A 20,471-nucleotide genomic window follows, 5' to 3' on the forward strand; every position below is an offset into this window, starting at 1 on the left:
AAAGATTAGGTATATTTCGAATCTTTTTCCTATTATTAAGTTGCTCACTTAAATCATGGTATTTTATTTACTGTTTTTATCCTTTTTTCTTTTATTTATTTGGTAGATTTTGTTAGATTTCTATTGTTCTGTTTTGAAAGTAAGAATTATTGATAGTTTTTATAATATTGATTCTTAAATTATATATTTATGTGATTTTCACTTTTTTTTTGGGGGGGGGGGGGGGGGGGGCAAGTTATATATTTGACTCATCAAATAATTACACTCGCTAGCTAAAAAATAAAAATATCTAGTATTATTTTGTATAAAAAATTATATTTAATATTATCATACAATAATATATCAAAAAAAAAAATTTAATGACTATTTTTACTATAAGAAGTCACAATAAGCAGCTGAAACAGGCTGCTCATAGTCGGCATGCCTGTTCCAGCTGATTCAATCGTGATTTTACTACATTACCCCTAAGTAATTATTATAAGTCATTTAAGTATTAAAAAATTAATAATATTTAATAAAAGAATTAAGAGATACATTTATTACACGACCGCTTCAGCTACTTCAACTGTGATTTTACTATATCACTCATAATTAATTATTATAGTTTATTTAAGTATTAAAAAACTAATAATATTTAATAAAAAAAGATAAAATAAATAAAAAATGATAAATTATTTTTTGATGTTTTAAATTAACTTGACATCTTATATGGGACCACTTAAAAAAAATCACAAGTATTTGTTACAATAATTTTACTATACATTTCTAATTAGTAGAATAGAAAAAAATATTTCAAATCACAGTAATTAAAAACTTAAATTATTTAAAAAATATAATTGACTATCAATGGCACAAAAGTTTGAACAATTTAAAATATTGTTATACAAATTTCATCAATCTAAATATAATAATATATGCCTAATTTAGAATTTATCAACCAAGCAAATGAAAGTTTTAATTAAATGGTAGAATCATAACATAGAATTTTTAAGGATCAATATTGAACCGTGTGTAGCACGGCTATCTAATAGTGAAAATTATCCTAGATATCATTTTAAGAAGGTTTTTTACATGTTATAACTTTACTTTTTCATAATTACAAGTTGCAGCAGTTTTGATAAATTATATTTTATTAAAAACAAAAAAGTACAAAAAAATATATCCTACACGTTTCTTACTTCCTAAATCATCTCCCTTTTAAATCCTCTTCATCTTTCTTGTTTTTACTCCTACATCTCTCCTCTTCTTACTCTTCTCCCAAAATATAATGCAATCTTCATCAAATTTTATGGTTAAAAAAAAAAAGAACAATTGATTTCCACCATTCTCACTAATAATTTCTTACTTTTAGGATAAAAAAGAAATCCCATGTTTATCTCTCTCTGATCTAGATAATACCTTCAATAATTATACATTTATTCATCTGTAATCTCTCGACATTTGAAAATTCTTATCAATTGATCATTAGCCGTTTCATTTTTTATGTTCGATTTTGTGCTTATCTATTTTATTTTTATTGAGTGATTCAGTTTTGTGTCTTTTCTCATTGATTTTCATTTGAGTTTTATCAAAATTTATTTGAATCGTGTCTCAAAATCTTAAGTTTGATTTTATTCCTACAAGAGCTCAAGATGTATAGATTGTGTTGTATAAAAAATCTTTATGAATGATAATAAAAAGACAATACATCAAAACCCCCCCTAAACTAGTCTCCGCAACTTACTTTGACACTTAAACTAAGTTTCTATTTACTTACCCCTCTCAACATCTTTAAACTGAATTAATTTCCCCCTTAATATCTAACACCACTCTCATGAGGGAGAGGGCATTACACTCGCTGCCACATCATAACCACGTAAATAAAATATTTTTTTTAATATTTATATATAAAAATATATATAAATATATATTATATATATACATATTTTAAAATATATAAAATATTTTAAATTTAAAAAATACCCCACCCCCATTTTCGTTCTTCTTCATAACCACCCACCCCTCCTTCCCCTCCCCCCTCCCATCCACCCCCAACCTACACAGACACTCCGTCCACCCCCTACACTGCCACACCTGCACATACCCCTATCTACCTTCGTCCACCCCACACAACAATATCTGCACACACACATCAAATTTTTTGGTGAATTTTCACCGGAAAACGCCATTATCAGACACCATTGAAAAATACAGTACCAATTTTATTTTATCAAATTATCCTAAAAAAAAAACACAATCAAAGATGACTATCAATGAAGTTTTTGATACACGTGTGTTGAATCTACAACAATCAAATCTACAACAATTACAAATCAAGAAATCAACAATTACTTTAGAACTCAAGAAATTTTGTTGTAGATTCAACAACAAATCAAGAAATCTTATTTTTTTTTTATTGTCAAATTCAAGAAATGAGTGGTGGTGGATGGGGCCAGTTAAAGGGAGGAGTGGGGTGGGGGTGTTGGCGTGGGGGATGGGTGAAGAAGGAGGGAATTAAATTCACCCCTAGTAGGATTTAAAAAAAAATTCACGCATTTTTTTTTCTTTTTCTTTTTTTAAATGTCACGTCAGCATTAAGGGTGAATTTAATTCACTCTAAAGATGTTAAGAGGGATAAATAAATGCGTGTTAAGTTTAAGTGCTAAAGTAAGTCGGAGTGACAAGTTTAGGGGGAATTTGATGTATTATCTCTATAATAAATAAAATTTATGTGAACACAAGAGTACTTGTACTTATTTCCATTTCATATAATTAAGGAAAAACATTATCAAAAATATTATTCATTAAACAAAGAATTATCGTGTATAAAGTGGTATGAAAATTATGAGGATCAATTTATATATTCATTTTATACATTAAATTATTTAAAAACATGTAAAAATATAAAGAACAAATATTCATACCAATTTCCACCCCAAAAAATTAGTGTAATTTCAAACCTGATTAACAGTTATAATAGACTTGTTGATGACATGAATACCAACTTTTATATTCATTTCATCTACTAAATTATTTAATAACATATAAAAATTGAAAAAACTCAACCTTTATATCAATTTTAGACCCTAAAAATTGATACAATTTCCAACCCTATTAATAATCACAATAAATTTGTCAAGACATGAACAACATTTCGTATATTTATTTTCATGTGAATGAGTATAGAACAAATTAATGTATTGATTCGTATCAATAACACAATAATACACCAAATAACACATCTGCATGCTAAAATAGCTTTAACACGAACATAAACTTTTTACACCATATTTCATACTCCAAGTACTCCAAATATGTACAACACTCTACACCAACTTTGTACCTCAATTTAACAATAATTTTTTTTTCTTTGAATATAAATCAAAAATAATTTCGCCATCTAAAGGTACCATTAAGCCTTCCACTTTTCATAAAAATAATACATAATACATTTGCATAGAATTAACAAAATAACCTAACAACTAATTTATGTATAAATTACAAAAAAATTTATCATATATTTGTTCAGTAAGGCTGTAATATTTTACCTGACATCCAACATCATATATATTTATGATTTTGAACGAAAATGAAGAAGTTTATTCTGCAAGAAGAAGATGAAGTTTAATATGTTTGAATTATGAAAGATTAGAAAAAGCAAAAAAATTGAGAGAGATATATGGAGATGGTTAGTATCCTATTTTTAGTTGTCAACATTTTTTAAGGGATGTTGTTTTTCTTTCTTTTTTTTTTTTTTTTTAAAAAAAAAACAAAACATTTTTATCTCTTTTTATGTTGTGCCTCAATAAGTATACGTTTGTTGATAGTTGAAGAAATAAGAAGAATAACAGATTCAATTTGAAAAAAGGAAAAAAAAAAAGTTTCAAGAGAGAAATTAGGGATCATTAATATCTTTTTGTTAACTGGTGTCTTTTTTTAAGGATGAATTTTTTATTTTTTTTAATCATTTTTTCCTTTATTATTTTATTAAAAAAGTTGCTATTTATTGCAATCTAAAAAATATTGTTATGATTTGGAATTAACAATCTAAGGCTGTATATTTAGATTTTTTTCCCAATCTAATATCGGCTTTCTTTTATTTGGGCTTCAAGTATTTAACTTATATATAATATCTTGTTTTGAATTAATTTAGATAATTTCAGAAATCTTCCTGATGATTGGTTTTGTAACAGTAACATTAATCTTTCTTGTGATTTGTCAATTTCACATATTTTCGATTTTAATTATTTTGTAGATGGAATGACCAAATTCTTGTGCTTGAAATTGTTTGTCAGATTGATCATTCTACTTATTATTTTATACTTCAAGTGGATGAAACTCAAACATTTTAAACCCCACTAACTATTGACTACACTTATGTGACACTAAAATAATTGAGTTGGACAAAATGGGTGACTACACACATTTAAAAAGCAAGTGGCTACAACTCTTTTTCTCTATATAGTATCTTTTGAATATGGTTTATTTCATCGGATTAGCAGCGTGTATAAGATATAGTTAAATTATTCTAAACCAATCATAACGGTTCAAGGATATGAATTATGAATATGATTGCTAGCCAAGCACGGGATGCACCAAAGCTAAGTGGCCATAGTTACACACCTTATGTCCACCATCAGGACAGATTAAGGCTAAGCACAAATACGTTTTTTTTGCTTAAATTAAGTATTTATATTAAAAAATTATCAAACATTTATATATATTAAATTTAAAACTCAGGTACTAATAATTTGGAAAGCCAACTTTTAATTTAGCAGTCCTCAAAATGAAAGCATATTTGAATCACGAAAAGTAGAAAACAGGAGGCAGAGAAGTCAAGAGGGACACTTTTGTAGCAACAAACAAAGTACAACCATTCCAAAGGCTTTCTCCATCAAATCACAACTGATGATCGAGGGAACTGCAGTCCTAAATCTAAGACCAACACTTTCATATGCCAAAAATATACAAAAGTTTTGATTTTTCTAGGATTTGGCATTTTTCTTTCAAATAGCTAATTAAGATCATATAAACTATAAAAAAAAAAAAAAAAAAAAAAGAGAGAGAGAGAAAAACACAAGTACCCCTAAAGTTACAAAATCCAGTAACTCCCCTAAGCAATCATTTCATCCGATTTCCATGGGTAGAAATAGCAAGATCAGGGAAATTAAAAATTTCCCCTGCTGTTGCGCCAACGAAGCCACCCTCTCCTCCACTAGCAAGCTGCCACGTGCTTCCCAACATACTGGCTCCAGTGCCATTAGCGCTGTTGTTTTCAACATTGCTATGTGAAACTCCAGGAAACGGCCAAATGGGCCTGCCAAGACCAAAGCCCATATCTTCAATTCCAGACCCAACGCCAACTCCAAGCCCAAATCCACCAAGTGCTAAAAGCCCACCAGGCCCTTGAGCACTGCTCAACAACGAAGTGAAACTCCCACACATGTTCACATTCGGCTTCACGTCGAAGGGTAGTGAACCCCCATGATCGGCAGTTAAAGGAACCAAGAAAGCCGACGGGTTAGACGCGTGTTGGTAATCTCGAGGAGAGAGCGTGGAGGACAAACTGCTGTTAGTTGTGATCGTACGTGACCGCTTGGCATTTTTGCGACTTCCTCCCCCAATAGGGATGTCACGAAGAGTTCCGCCGTGTGTCCAGTAACGGCGGCAAGCTTTGCAGAAGTGACGTGGCTGAGAGAAATTGTAGTTGTTGTAGTAACAGAATTTGGTGTTGATGGAATCACAACGTGGACAAGGAAGATGCTCAGGCTCTGGAGCCGGTGCACCTCCTTGCTGTTGCTTGGTAACTCTTCGCTCATTAACATCGGAAGGCATTTTTGCTTCTGTTAAGAAGAAGGAGGACAAAGAGATTTGCTATTAAGTTTTAATGAAGTGAAAAGAGAGATGTTGTGGGGTTTATGGAAGCATGTGGTGGGGTTTATATGGAAGATTGGCAGTAGTACTCTCAGAGAGAGAGAGAATCTGTGTTGCGCTAAGTGGAACAGGCAACAGATTTCTGAAGGATTCTGAGGGTCTTGTGCTAAAGAACAGAGAGCAGCTTTAACAGGGAGCTATTTATTTTGTTTTCTGTTTGCTACTCTAGCTATGGATATACATATTCAGACGGCTCGAAAACGGCTTTGTTTATGGGGTTCGTTCATAAGTGGAGGCTTTTGTTACCCAATTACTCTACATGTACATAAAAAAACCATATACATTCAACCACTTGTACAACACTAACTGTCCCATTACTGGGGGAATATGTTCCTGCAAGTTAATTAAGCACGATTAATTAGTGTGCAGTTGTACATTTACTTTGTTGTCTAATTATAAAATTACGCTGCCATTACAACTCACGAGGTAATAGATACGGCTACAGTCACCTACTATTTGGTACTACTACTCCATTATGAGTGAGTGTAATGTAATCTTCCTTGAAGTACTATAACGAGCGGTGAGTCTCCTTGTAGGTTGTAACTAGCAACATCATTTACAGTTAGGTCTCGAGTTGTATTCCATTTTGATGTTTGTAATGATAAAAATAAAATGGACGTGTCTAATTTATTAAATATTCAATATTACAGATCAATCCATCATTGAGGAGGATCGGCGCTGATAATAATTTATTCTTCAGTTCTTTTATTTAGATATAAATATGTTGGGCAAGTGTTGAATTACTATTACGTTGCATGATTATTGTTGTTTAGATAAATACTACTTCGTTTTTTTCACATAATCATATCATAGTCAAACCAAACTAAAAACGTGAAGATGTATACTTTATTAGTGTGGGATTGATTTATAAGTATTATTTTAGAAAAATCTTTGCTAGTGTAAGAGGACAACATTTACTTTATTTCCTTCCCACTTTAAACAAAGAAGAGTTTCTATATTTGCCACTTTTATTACTCATCATTATAACAAGCAACATGACTCCGATCCGATGTTACGTAAAAACTTGGTCAAAAATGAGAAAAAAACCTAGCCACAAACGAGTCAAAAGTTGAAGGAAACAAGTGAAATTTATATCACCCTATGAAGAAATGATGTAAGTGGGGACAAAAGTGGAAAACAAACCAAAATTTTGAAAGAGGTGAGCGGGACATAGTGAGCGTGTAGAAACAGGGAAAAGATATTACTCTCCCTCCGTTTCATATTAGTTAGATAGATTTGATAGATTTATTAAACAAAATATTTATTAAGGACTTATTTTACTTTCTCCATCTCATTTTATCTATCTCAAATTGGGATGATACAATTATTAAGAAAAATAATAAATAACATGACTAGTTTATCATATTAAATGATGTTTATATTTTAATTTAAAGAAAAAATAATTAATTCAAAGGATAAAATAAAAAAAAATTGTCTTGTCTTAATAAAAAAAAGATAAGTAAAATGAGACAACAAATTAAGAAATTTGAGGTGGATAAAATGGACGGAGGAAGTATCAAATTAGCCCTATTAATTATACTTTGAAAATATAAATTTGAATATACATAACTTATTTAATCATTTAATGATAAGAATATTATTAAAAAATATATTAAAATCTTTTTAATTTTATCAATAAATAACTAAATTAAAATAAATATTTTTAAAAAATGACCAACTAAAATAAAATGAAGAGAGCAGAAAAGGTGGACTTATAGATGCATACCGACAATATTATGAATGTCGGATTAGCGTGGCTGTTCAATTATTGGACATTTGGACTGTTCCCAGACAACCCACCCCGTCGCCCACCCCCTCAAGTACTATCTCATCTCAAATTATTCTTTTAGCATTAAATATGCTATGGTATAAATTTTTTGTTATTTGTAGATTTAATTTAAGTACGATTTTAAACCTTTGTCGCTAGTGTATCTGTGTAAGTATGAGACATGTAAATTAAAATTTTCTTTTTCAAAAAATTGAAAGGTAATTAGTAATAGGATCACGTACGTAGTTAGAGTGAAGGGAGTAGTACTCCTTATGTTCCAATTTAGTTGATGATTGGATACGAAATTTTGAAAAAGGAAAAAGTACTTCTAAAAGAAATGTGATTTAAAATAGTAAGATTTAGATAATTGTATGATTATAATGACTTATTATGAATAAAATTGAAGATTTCAAAATTAAATAATGTAAATATAAAAAGATGATATTCTTATAAATATTACTCCGTGTGAAAATATTTCATTGGATATATAAATTACTCCCTCTTACACAATTTATATGGTACCACTCTTCTTTTTAATATGTCCGAGTGTTTTTAGACTATAAATTTTAAAACATTTTTTTATAATGTCTCATTAAGTTAACATGGATATTTGAAATTAATTAGTTACTAAATATAAAAGGATGTGGCTTAAAAGAAAAGACTATTCACATAAATTGAAAATTAGCTAGTATATATGAAAAAAGTTGGTCATATAAATAGAGTCATTAGGAGGGCCTTATCAGATTTGCTATACTTGGACTGAGAATTTTTTAAACAGCTTATTTAACTTCCTGAGATAAGTAATAAAATATGCATATACTTTATCCTTCTAATACCTCATTAGTGAGATTTTCTACAGGGTACTTTACGTTGTTGTTGTTAAGAGGTCCCTATGTTAGAATTGTCGATTTGTAGAGATTCCCCAAAATCAGAGTACTATTGATTTGTTTCAATTCCGTACCCTCATCCCCAATATTCTCTGCCGGATTTCTCGCTCAACTGTGACTCTGAGTCTATTGTAGTATTGAGTATTGACCACCTCTCACATCCTCTTTTAATCCCACGGTAACTTCTATTTCCCCCCTGCGCCCACTAGCTAGGGTTTACAACAGGTCTCTGTTAGATTATAATAGAATGAAACAATGACTGGTCATTTTATATCTAATGTTTGTTTAGGTTAAAATGGTTTGATTGTTGACATGACTAAACACATATGACAATACAACTTCAAATTCTAAAACCGCTAGCTTCATTTAACTTTTTTCTATCTGGCACCGAACCATGAAACGGAGTTCGTTGTTATATGTTTTAATTTTCTAATCATTCTTCCTCCACCTCAACCTACAAAAGATATTGGTTATTCGTACCTTATTTGCTTACGGTGTTGGTCAATAAGGAATATCGAAGTATTAAGTAGTGTGCGTTAATTAACCTAAATCTTTTGTATGGAATATGAAAGAAGAAAAGATGTGATCAATTAAATGCGATTCAGTAATGAGAATGCATGCTAAATTTGTGACATGCATTTATATGCCCATGGGGTAAACTTGGGTACTTAGTTGGAATAATTTTAACCGTTTGATCTACATGTAATGTAACAACAAGGCCAGATATTCCAAATACTAGGCTGGGAGATGGAAGGCAGACAAGTGTGAGGAAGATAAGAGACAATAAGGTCAGGAAGGAGTAAGGGTAGTCAAAGCGGTCGGAGATTTGTTGCGGATTCTCAGTGGCATGCGCGCGGCGTCATCCCTCACCTGTTGCTATCGCCAAATGCATGCATACAATGAATGCTATGCCTAGGGGTGTGAAAAATCGATTCAACCGATAAATCTAACGGATAAAAATGTCATTGACTTATCGATATTAGATTATTGAATTAATAATTTTGTAAATTTTTATGGGGCTATCAGTTTTATTTCTGATTTTAAGGTTTTAATTAATAGTTAAATCGATAACCCAATAAAATTCTATATTTATTCATAATTATAAAATAGTTGCTTTAAATTTAAGTGCTTGCATTTTATATTATAGTTGTTGTCTTAGTGCTTACAATTTATGTAAATTTTATACATGAATACAGCGTAGAACAAATAAAAATATGAGAAAGTAAAAAATAAAATTGGAGAGTATTTTTCTCATCGGTTAAATCAAAAATCAAATCGATACGGACCAAAACGATTAATTGAAATCCGGTAATGAACATCTTATTTATTTGGTTATCGATTTAGCGTGTTTTACCCATCGAATCTCGATAAACTAAATCAATAATGTACAAAACAAAGTCGAATCGACTGATGCGCATCCATAGTTATGCCCCTACATATTCCTTCCGTCTCAATTTACATTGCATGATTGAAATTTCGATATTCAAATTTTGAATTTGAACGTAAAAACTTAAAGTCTTGGAAATAAAATATGAAACTTCAATCAAATAAAAATTTAGTTAACTCTCAAAATTTCGATAAAACAGATAATTTGAGACGAATGGAGAATATATTAAGACTGTTGTACCCTTTGACTGTGTTGCACTCCTTTCATCTCAAGTCGTTTTCCGCGGCAGAGTAGTACACACGCGATCTGTGTGTGTTTGTCGACGACTGCCATCTCTTGATTGGAGTTTGCCAATAATAGATCGACAATCTCCACATCATGTAGATCTCCCTTCTCACCTTCTGCTTTAGTTACCACTCTTTCTTTTTGTCATTTTCTTCTGGGAATATGATTCCTTCTTACTTCTTACCTTCCCTCCCTTTGATAACCTTTTCTTTCAAAATACTATGTACAAACTAGATTTTTTTTTGTTTGAGGATTTTGGACCAGCTCAATTTTATTTTCTATCTGTCCAACGTACATGGACTAGTCTTTTATAAGGAAAAAACTAAACTGTCTTGGTAATTCTTTCGGGGTCCAGTAGGGGGTAAAGATGATAATTTTGAGTAAAAATTAATATTAATTTTTTTCATGATTAATTTGAGGTATTAGATTATTTTTAAATAATTTTTACACTAAAATGATGGAACATAATTGATCTCATTCCCATCATTGTTCCAAACTGTCCCTTAAATTATTCTGTTGGTGTTTTTCTATTAAAATAATGATATTAGCCATCTTATAAATTCAAATGCAACATGTAAGATAATAAAGAACGTGTATACAACATAAATTCTTTAGTTAATGAAATTAATTACATAAAATTCTTTTAAATTTTCTCTCTCCTGATTTTTATAAATATACTCATACATTCGGCCGTCCATCATATAAAGGTCAAATTGTTGATAAAACAGTTAATCCTATATTTAAAGTAAGATAAATCATAAATTATTTTATTATTCCTTAATTAATGGCAATAATTAGCTAACATTAACTAGTGTATGAATAAAAATAGCAACTGGAATTTCAGTTTCAACAATTTTCTTAAACATCACAGTATTTTTTTTTTGATTGACAATTTGAAAAACTCAAAAAAAAAAATTCGTCTACATTCGTTCTTCAATTCTACTAAAATCAATATGAATATTCCCATATTGTTGCGACATTTTGGTATTTGGGAGTTTAGATTTCAATCATACAAAAGTGATACAATTATTGTTTTGGAAAGTATAACTTTCTTGAAATTGATTGCTACGATCGCCATGGAATTGGATCTCGACGAAGTACGTAAAAAAGCTGAAGTGAAATATATCGTTGAAGGTAATTCTTCTCCAATTATCATAAGGAATGACAATGGAGTGAGGGTTTACGTTGAGTTGAAGAAACAATTTTTTGGATTGGCTAATTTTTTGTTGTGTATTTCCGTTTTAGACAAATTGAATAATGAAATCGAGTTTGATAGATAAATTGGTGTTGTACTTTGTATCAAAGGCAGTGAATATGATTCAGTTGTGTTAACGGTCATTGAAACGGATAATCATTATGCTCTATATGTTCCTGAAATTAAAGTGAAAAACTTCATTATTGATTGCAAGAACATCGAAATAAAGGTAAATCAACTTTATAAGGATAAGCATATTTTGGTTGCAATAATGGCTAGATATGCAATAGCTAATGGCTTCAACACCAAATTGAAACGATCCGACAAACAAAGGTATGATCTAAAAGTGTCATCTTTATTTGTTGATGTTATAATGTATGGTAATATGGTATTAGACGTTTTGAACAAGTTTATGTTTTCAAGTTGTCTTCTGTTTAGTTGAATCATAAAATTATGAATGTATAATGTCTATTTATACATTCGAGCCAATGTATAATGAAACTGTGACAGTCCCAAAATTTGCATTTTGTACTGAAATTTTAATTTTTAAAACTTTTGCATAATAGATTGACTCGGTGTTAAAAAATTGATGCAGCTATGTACTGAATTGTCGTAACAAAGACTGCAAGTAGGTCTTGAAGGCATCTAGTATGAATCAATCGATAACATTTGTGATAAAAATATTTTGTTGATGATGAAGAAGTTGTGCCGCCCAAATATAGAAGACCGCTTGGTAGGCCAAAGAAAGGAAGGCATTTGAAATCAAGTGAATCACTTTCTTCAAGTTTGAATTGTTGCGGTAAATGCGAACGAGCCAGTCACAATCGGAGAACGTGCGGTTTCTTTCCGAAGGAATCATGAAGAACATAATATGTTTTTCTATATGCTGATGTTTTGTTTGATTTTATTTGTATAAACATTTTGATTAGTTTTTGTTGGAAATCTGGAGTAACTTATATTTATGTTTTTAATTGTTATTTGATGTTCACTTTGTAATCAATGTGTGATATTATTATAAATTTTTTATACATTTTTCATAAATCATATTTTGTTATTATATAACTTACAATTATAACACAATAGTTGACAACTATTACAGTAAATACTTATTGAAACGTAATGTGTATTACACAGTTATACATTAACATTTCATAAATAAGTAATGTATGATATACTATTATACTTTAATAATATGTGTGATGTTATACTTACACTAATGACTTTTAACTGAGTACATATTTTTTTTTGTTTAAACAACATAATAAATGACAGACTTATGTAACATAATTCGTGAAAATTTAAGTTACCTTTTTCATTTTGTTTTATGTGTATGATTATTGATAATACTTTAGTTTTAATTTATGATAAGTTCACAACGTATGGTAGTGTATGATATAGTATTATACTTTTTAAATATGCGTGATGTAAAATATTTTTGTAGTTTTCTATTAAGTCATAAACATTTAAAAACATGTATGATGTTATGTAATACATAAGTTTAAACGTATTATATGTTAGTTCAATATATTATTAACTTCTAACATAATTTACCTACTGGTAAAAATACAATGTGTTGATATACAATAACAGATTAATTTGCAATTTATTTTTATACGTTATAAAAAAAATGAAAGGGAAACTCATAACTACCAAACTATGTTAGTAACATTACTGTACAGTGTAAGTAATTGCAAAATATTTTTTCAAAAGATAAAGACATCCATAAATTATAAATTAACATCCAGAAAGTAATATTGTAACCGTTTAACATCAACTACAAAATTAAGAATTAGTTGTTTCAATGCCGACTATTATAAAATAATGCTACTATAAAGTAACAATTGCATTTTCATCAATTGTTTGGAGAAAAATATTTCTTGACCAAAGAGGATCGCCATTATCACTCGTGTACCCTTCGGTTGCCTTTGTCACTCCGTAATGCCACAGTAGTGAAGCATAGTGTGCACATTGACTTACAACATCAAACCCACATAAATGCACTTGCTGCCCTTCACTTAATACTTTTGTATAGGCAGACACAAGACGCCACAGTCTCTGATTTAAAAAAAAAAATGAAGTAACAGTACATTCAATAATTATAACATCGTTATACATGTAAAAAGAAAACAATCTAACAACAGTTACACCTGTATGAGGGTAATTTATACAGGTATGAGGGTAACTTATCATACCCTAAATAAACACTAGTTACACCTGTATGAGGGTAACTTATGCATCTAACAATTTAATTCAGATCCTAACTAAACAACAGTTACATATGTATGAGGGTTACTTATACATCTAACAATTTATATCAGATCCTAAATAAACAATAATTACACATGTATAAGGGTATCTTATACATCTCAGAATTAAAATCAGAACCTAATTCAACAACAGTTAGACATGTATGAGGGTAACTTATACATTTAAGAAATAAACTGCTATAATGTATAATATCATAATACAAATTTTCAAATTAAAATATATATGACCTATAATCTTGTCTGAATATATAATGTCACTTTATACAATATTAATACTTTATAACTGTTTGGATTTTCAAAACTGTCAATGTATAACATATTGAAATATATTTCAGAATACCTATATTATACATTAGTGGGACAAAATAACTTCTGAACGCCAGTTATAATTATACATAAAATAAATATGTATAATGAGGATCATACATAATGAGAAAATCAGAAACAACACATAGCAGTTATATATATTTATAAGGCGATTAAAACATACTCTAACATATTTAATTATAAATAACCTAAATATATATAAGGATATTCACACACACACACACATATATATATACATACACACACAATAAGCAATACGAAACAGTTATCCTTCCAATAAAAATGACAAGTCAGATCTTTGACAAAATACCTAGTTTCAAAGATCTGACTTCAACTATACAGGAAAAAATGGAAAGTTAATCAAAAATCTGATTTGAACTATAAAAATGAAAAAATGGCTTTGTAGTTGAAGTTAATCAAACGGGAAGTTAAGCAATAGCAACTATAACACAAGAAATTTAAAGACCTGACTTAAACTATATGAAAAAAATGAAATAAACTAACAATCAAACTGGCATGGGATTGCAAAAGAAGTTAATTTCATAGAAACCAACATGCAACCAAACAATAATTGGAAATTATCCTGATTTGGTCAAGTTGAAACAAAAAGAATTAAAAATTAATGAAGAAAATCAGAAACTTCAATTAATGCTTCAAACTTACAAATTGGTAACCTCTAAGTATACGTTGCTTGATTTTTGACGTGAAAAATGAGTTTCAATTATGAAGAAAAAAATAGATTTGTGATGGGAGGAAAATACGGGAGATGCAACATAGAAGTAGCGTGTTTTTGAATGCATAATAGGTTGGAGAGAGAAAGTAAAAAAATAGAAAATTTAAGTAATTATTTTAGGATTTATTTAAGTAGGTAAAGTCACCTTGTATATATATACATAAATTATTATTTAATAATTAAATCACAAAAGTTAACTCATATGATGATAAATTATTCAAGTACCTTCCGGAAGCTCGGGGTTGGAAAAATGAATCATAAACAATATAACATGTGGATACATTAGATAAACAAAAAACAATGAATAAATTTATTCTGATATCATTTAGAAGGGAATTTAAGTTTCATAATCTGTCAGCAATAGCAGGTTATTTAATTTTTATATAAAAAATTGAATATATGCAATAATAGATTAAGTTTGAATATTTTGTAAACCGAAAACTAACATTCACGAAACTCAAGAGAAGATATGAACTTACTTTTACTTTAAAAATAAAAATAAAAATTGCTCCTCAAGTGAAAATGATTCATAATCATATAAAAAGAGTTGGTATTCTTTCCGTCAAATATGAAAGATTCTAACCGTCCTTAAACGGCTTTGAAATTTTTACTAATTACTAGTATCAATTTGATAGAAGAATAGTGGGGACGTGTGTTGGACATTAGAAAACTTTGTCTATGTGGTGTGAATATTTACCTCTTTATTTTCTTCTTCTTTTTGGCTGTATTGGAACGGTTTTAGGGACAATGGGCCATATATGTTGACTAGTTCATTCACTGTCAGCATAACAGATTCGTGGAGCACCGCTCAACTAGCCTATCTAAATACTTGGTAACTTTAATTTTGTCCACACGTCAATGGCTACCAAAGGAATAATATTCACACATTGGATAACTCAGTAGTCACCTACCTTAATTATTCCTTCTAATAGGAAATTTATGCCATATATATATGCACAATTTAAAGCGTTTAAGTATAAATCTGCTTAATTAAGCACATGCACTGATTTGGCGTACCACATCACATTTCAAGAAGAAATTTTAAGAAAATCCGACCAGACTTATGTATATAATAATAGAATGATTTGATGTAGTAATATCAGTTTGGCTGACTAATGAACTTTAATCCAAATTATTACTAGGCTTCAAGCGAATTGAAGTTGGTCATAGATGATTGATTTACATTATTAATCAACTTTTGAGATAACTACTTGTTACGAATATTGCAAATGACAATAGAGATAGATTTGTTGCGATAATAATTCCATTCCGTGCTTTGTTTTTGTGATGTAACAAATAATTGGTGTGTTTCGTGGTTAAGAGTTTTACGCCAACTCAAATTCTAAGTTGTTAACCTGTAAACATACTTTCTAGATCAAGGTCAAACCTACTTAAGTAATAAATAATGTTTCTTTTAATTTCCCACGTTCATATTTTTCACAAGTTTTCTTCCTACTTTTTTAATTAGTAAAGAGTTTGTAACCTCATTAGGATTGTTAAGATATGAAATCTAGACCCCCTTGTTCGTACTTATTCAAGTTAAAGATTTTTATTCAATTATTATTAATAAAAGATTGCTAGATATTCTGTCTAGTGGTGTGAATTCTCCCAAAAAAATAGATAAATTTCCAACTGCAGACCGAATACTTGAATTTAGATAACGAGAAACAATTGGAAAACAGAGAACTTTCCTTCACAATTGTCTTCCACAATATATTTAATTAATCAAAAGAAACCTCGTAGAGTAAAACAATCATATAAGTAAAATAAACAAAGGATAATTTGAGAGAATACAAGATAATAAAATGTGGAAAAAAGACCAAAAAAATACATTTAGAGATCTCGAAGTTGTTTAAGATTCATTGGAGATATATATTTGGGGTCACCCTCCAGCAACTGTTTGGCAATTATAAGATTAGCAGCTTCACTTGGATGATAAGGATCCCAGAATACATGTTTGTCACGATCCGAACACATACTAGATGTTGGTCCACATGGAATTATCCCAGCAAATTGCCCTCCATTTCCACAGCATGCTTTCGTCGCAGTTACAAATCCTAAACATTTGAAAATTATTAGATTTTATTTTTGAAAAGTATCTAATAGGAACATGCTATCATATTCATGTGTTGGAACATGTCGGTGTTGATGTATTAGTAGTATTTCCTTACCATATTTGTCATAATTGGTGATGAGTTCCATGACAAGATCGTAAACATTTGCATGTACAAAAGTTGCTCCAACGAGTTCTTTGTTCAGTTGAACCAACATATCTTTCAATCGAGCATTGTATTGAAGTGCTAACTTGTTTGCTAATTCCACACATTCGTTTTCCTTCAACTGGTTAATTGTCTTTTGGTAAGGGATGCAACCAATTGGCCCAACGTTACCAATGATAAATTTCCTTGCATCCAACTTGTACAATCTCTGTCATACCATAGTTCAAAACGTCAACGATCATACTATCAGATTATTAAGTTCACCTACAATAACGTATAACTCTCTGAAGGAAGTATTGTTATTACCGTAAGTTGTGCTCTTAAGTGACTGAGAAGATCATCAATGAAGGCGTCGGGGGATTCAGTAATTCTTGTACCAACAGAGAGTACAGGGAGAAGGTAATTGTTGAGAAAATCATTGGACCCTATGGTTATTGAGAAAATTGATTTTTGCATCACATAATTCCTGGCCTTAGATTGACCCAACAACTTGTCGATCTCTTTTCTTGTTATGGTGAAATAATCAATTTGGATGTCCATAGATAGTCTATTTACCTGCACAGAAAATACCAAATGTAACACGTGAAATTATTTCTATTGGACTGTGTTTTATATACCTGTAATTTGAACAATTAAATTTGTGACTTACAAATATTCTTCCTGTAGCATTCATAATTCCACCTCCTCCTGACGCATAATTCACTCCATATAATATAGTTCTTCCTGTGCAATTTGGAGCTAAATATGGAGTGGCATAATGGGGCTGTCCCAATCCCTCTCCTGATCAATTAATTAATAATAATAAGTTGAATGATCAATACAAAGAATTACCAAATTTATAAAAATAAAGAAACTAAAAGTATATATTAAATTCGATCGATAAATTAAAAAGGAAAATGAAAATTGTATTAATTTGTCTTACCAACAATGTCACCTATGGTTCTTCCATTAGTGTAACGACCAGTAGGGTTCCCTCCAGAAGCTTTAAAATCTATGCCATTAGGTGCAATATTAGCCTTTGATAAAGTTTGTAAATAATTATTATTTCCGGCATCTACTAAAGAATCTCCAAAAATATAGGAAGCTCCAAATCCCAAATCATCATCAACAGCACAATTTGCTAAAATTATAAGGTTAATAACCAAAAGTAGTACGACCAAAACATAGTTACATGCTGTCATGGCCATGTCTCTGAGTTACTAAACAACAAATGTTTGATTTTCTGTTAGCTTGAGAAATGAAATGAATGGAAGGATCTAGGCTATAAGAAGAACAAAAAGATGAAGTGTTTGAGTGAAAAAAAAAAAATGGGGTAGAGAAAAGCTCTATAGTTAGGAAACTTGTAAAAGGGAATGATCTAAGTGGAGACTTGAGTTGGTATGACTCTTAATAATAATTTTGAGAATGATGGAAAGAAGAAATGTATTATCTATATATAAATGGTGAAGGTGGATAAAAATTTCAAGAATTAGGTGGACTACATATGTATGTCATCTCAACAACGTCCATGGACCTCATGCATTTAGTTTGATTTCATGACAAACAGTCAAATATACTGGTAATAAACTTAGGTACGTGTGTTTATATTTTAAGGCAGAAGCAGAATTTTTTGGTAATAAACTTAGGTGTGTGTTTGGTTAGGGATTGAAACCCACCAGAAAGTTCTGCATCATATATGGTATATATAGTACATCATTCTAGATATAAATGTCTTATTATTAGGCGCTGTATAGTTTAGGCCTTTAGGGGTTTGTTAGTAGCTTAAGAGCTCAAATATTCATGTATTAAATCCTCCATAATTAAAGTATGAATACCTTCATAATTAATACACGTATAAGTTATGGAAAAGTGTGTGTATTATTTTATGTAAGATAGAAAATAGAATAATTAATACACGAATAACTAAATATCGTATAAAATAATACATAATCTTTGTATAACTAATACTTGCATAACCTATAACTAACTACCAAAAGATTCTTAAATGTATAGGAGAGAATAATTTATGTGTAAAGCTTAGCTTAGCCCTTAGGTCACTAGTCTACAATTATTGGTCACCATCTAAATGAGGAATTCAAGATACAATCATAGTAGTTATCTACTTGAATATCCTTTAATATTTTGAAGTGATGATTGAATATGAAAATAACCGATCCCTACATATGCATATCAAATAAGTCGTACATTTTATTTTTTTTTAAGAAAACACTGTGACGGTATATTAATATGACCACGGTAGCAGAAATTATTTGGATCTTTATATAATCGTTTAAATAAAAATTTCTAGTATTTTGAAAATAATATAATCGAAATGTTATCTTCCACTTCAAAACTCGGACCACCCTTTCACTTTTGAAGGCGGAGGATATATATGTAGAGGTTTAAATAAAAATAGGGCAAAATTTAAAGAGTTGCTTAAGAATGGCCATAAGGATGAAGTTTTGGAATTGAAAAGAGGCCCTTCTGTAGACTCAAATTTAGAAATTTTTGGGTCGTCTATCAAAAGGAAAAGAAGTAGCTAGGCCCAATGAAACCAGACTTCATTTGATAAAGGTGAATTAGACTAGACTCATAGAATAAGCCCATATATAGGATATGATAACCAATTTGGATGACATAATAATCAAAGTAAAACGTAAAAACAACATAAATCCCCTAACTTAAGAAAGTAATTATACAAAATTCCCTTTTATTTTCTCTCTCACGAATTTTGACAAATATACTCATACAATCGTCTACACATTATACTTTGGTGGAATGTATAATGAAACTGTTATTCCTAAAATTAAGGTAATTGAAATAAGTAATTATATCATTGTTCCTTAATTAACGGTAATAATTAGATATCATTAACTCATATATGGATAAAACTAGTAACTGAAATTTGAATTTCACAAAAAAAAAATATAAAAGTTAAATTTTATTTTATGTATTATTTGATTGAAGATCTGGAAACGAAAAAGGTTCTAGTGCTGAAAAAAAATTCTTCAAAAAAAATTTCAAATAGCAACAAAATTGTTCTGCATACGTTCTTCAAAAATTCAAAAAGCAACATGAATATCCCAATATTGCTGCGGCATTATGAAATTTGGGAGTCAAAAACTAGTTATAAGTCATACAAAAGTGATGCAATAATTGTTTCGGGAAGTATTACTTTCTTGAAATTGATTTCTACTATCGCCATGAAGTTGGATATAGACGAAGTGCATAAAAAAATTGAAGTGAAATATGTGGTTGAAGGAAACTCTTCTCCAATTGTAATAAGAAACAACAATGAAGTGAGGGTTTACGTTGAGTTAAAGAAACAACTTGCTAGTTTGGTTAATTTTTTGCTTTGTATTTCAAGTTGCGACAAAGCCAATAGTGAAATAGAGTTTGATAAAGCCACTGGTTCTGTAATGTATATCAAGTGTAGTGAATATGATTCGGTTGCGTTAACAGTTGTTGAAATGGATAATCAGTATGCTCTATATGTGCCTGAAATGGAAGT

At 29.9% G+C, this 20,471-nt stretch overlaps 2 protein-coding genes across 2 annotated transcripts; both read right to left on the minus strand.

The window, feature by feature from the left end:
• Positions 1-4,804: 4,804 nt before the first annotated feature.
• Positions 4,805-6,569, minus strand: LOC107861403 (dof zinc finger protein DOF3.4). Its single transcript, XM_016706740.2, has one exon. The coding sequence runs from the start codon at positions 5,812-5,814 to the stop codon at positions 5,101-5,103; it is 714 nt and encodes a 237-aa protein (XP_016562226.1). The 5' UTR covers positions 5,815-6,569; the 3' UTR covers positions 4,805-5,100.
• A 9,866-nt stretch (positions 6,570-16,435) lies between these two features.
• On the minus strand, positions 16,436-18,388 carry LOC107861404 (GDSL esterase/lipase At2g23540). Its single transcript, XM_016706741.2, has 5 exons — positions 17,904-18,388; positions 17,631-17,761; positions 17,288-17,536; positions 16,934-17,189; positions 16,436-16,819 (listed from the first exon to the last, which is right to left on the minus strand). Exons 1-5 carry the CDS (start codon positions 18,166-18,168, stop codon positions 16,596-16,598), a joined length of 1,125 nt encoding a protein of 374 aa, XP_016562227.1. The 5' UTR covers positions 18,169-18,388; the 3' UTR covers positions 16,436-16,595.
• Between the last annotated feature and the right edge of the window lie 2,083 nt (positions 18,389-20,471).

The sequence above is a fragment of the Capsicum annuum genome, chromosome 2 (genome assembly GCF_002878395.1).
Source record: "Capsicum annuum cultivar UCD-10X-F1 chromosome 2, UCD10Xv1.1, whole genome shotgun sequence".
Lineage (NCBI taxonomy): Eukaryota > Viridiplantae > Streptophyta > Magnoliopsida > Solanales > Solanaceae > Capsicum > Capsicum annuum.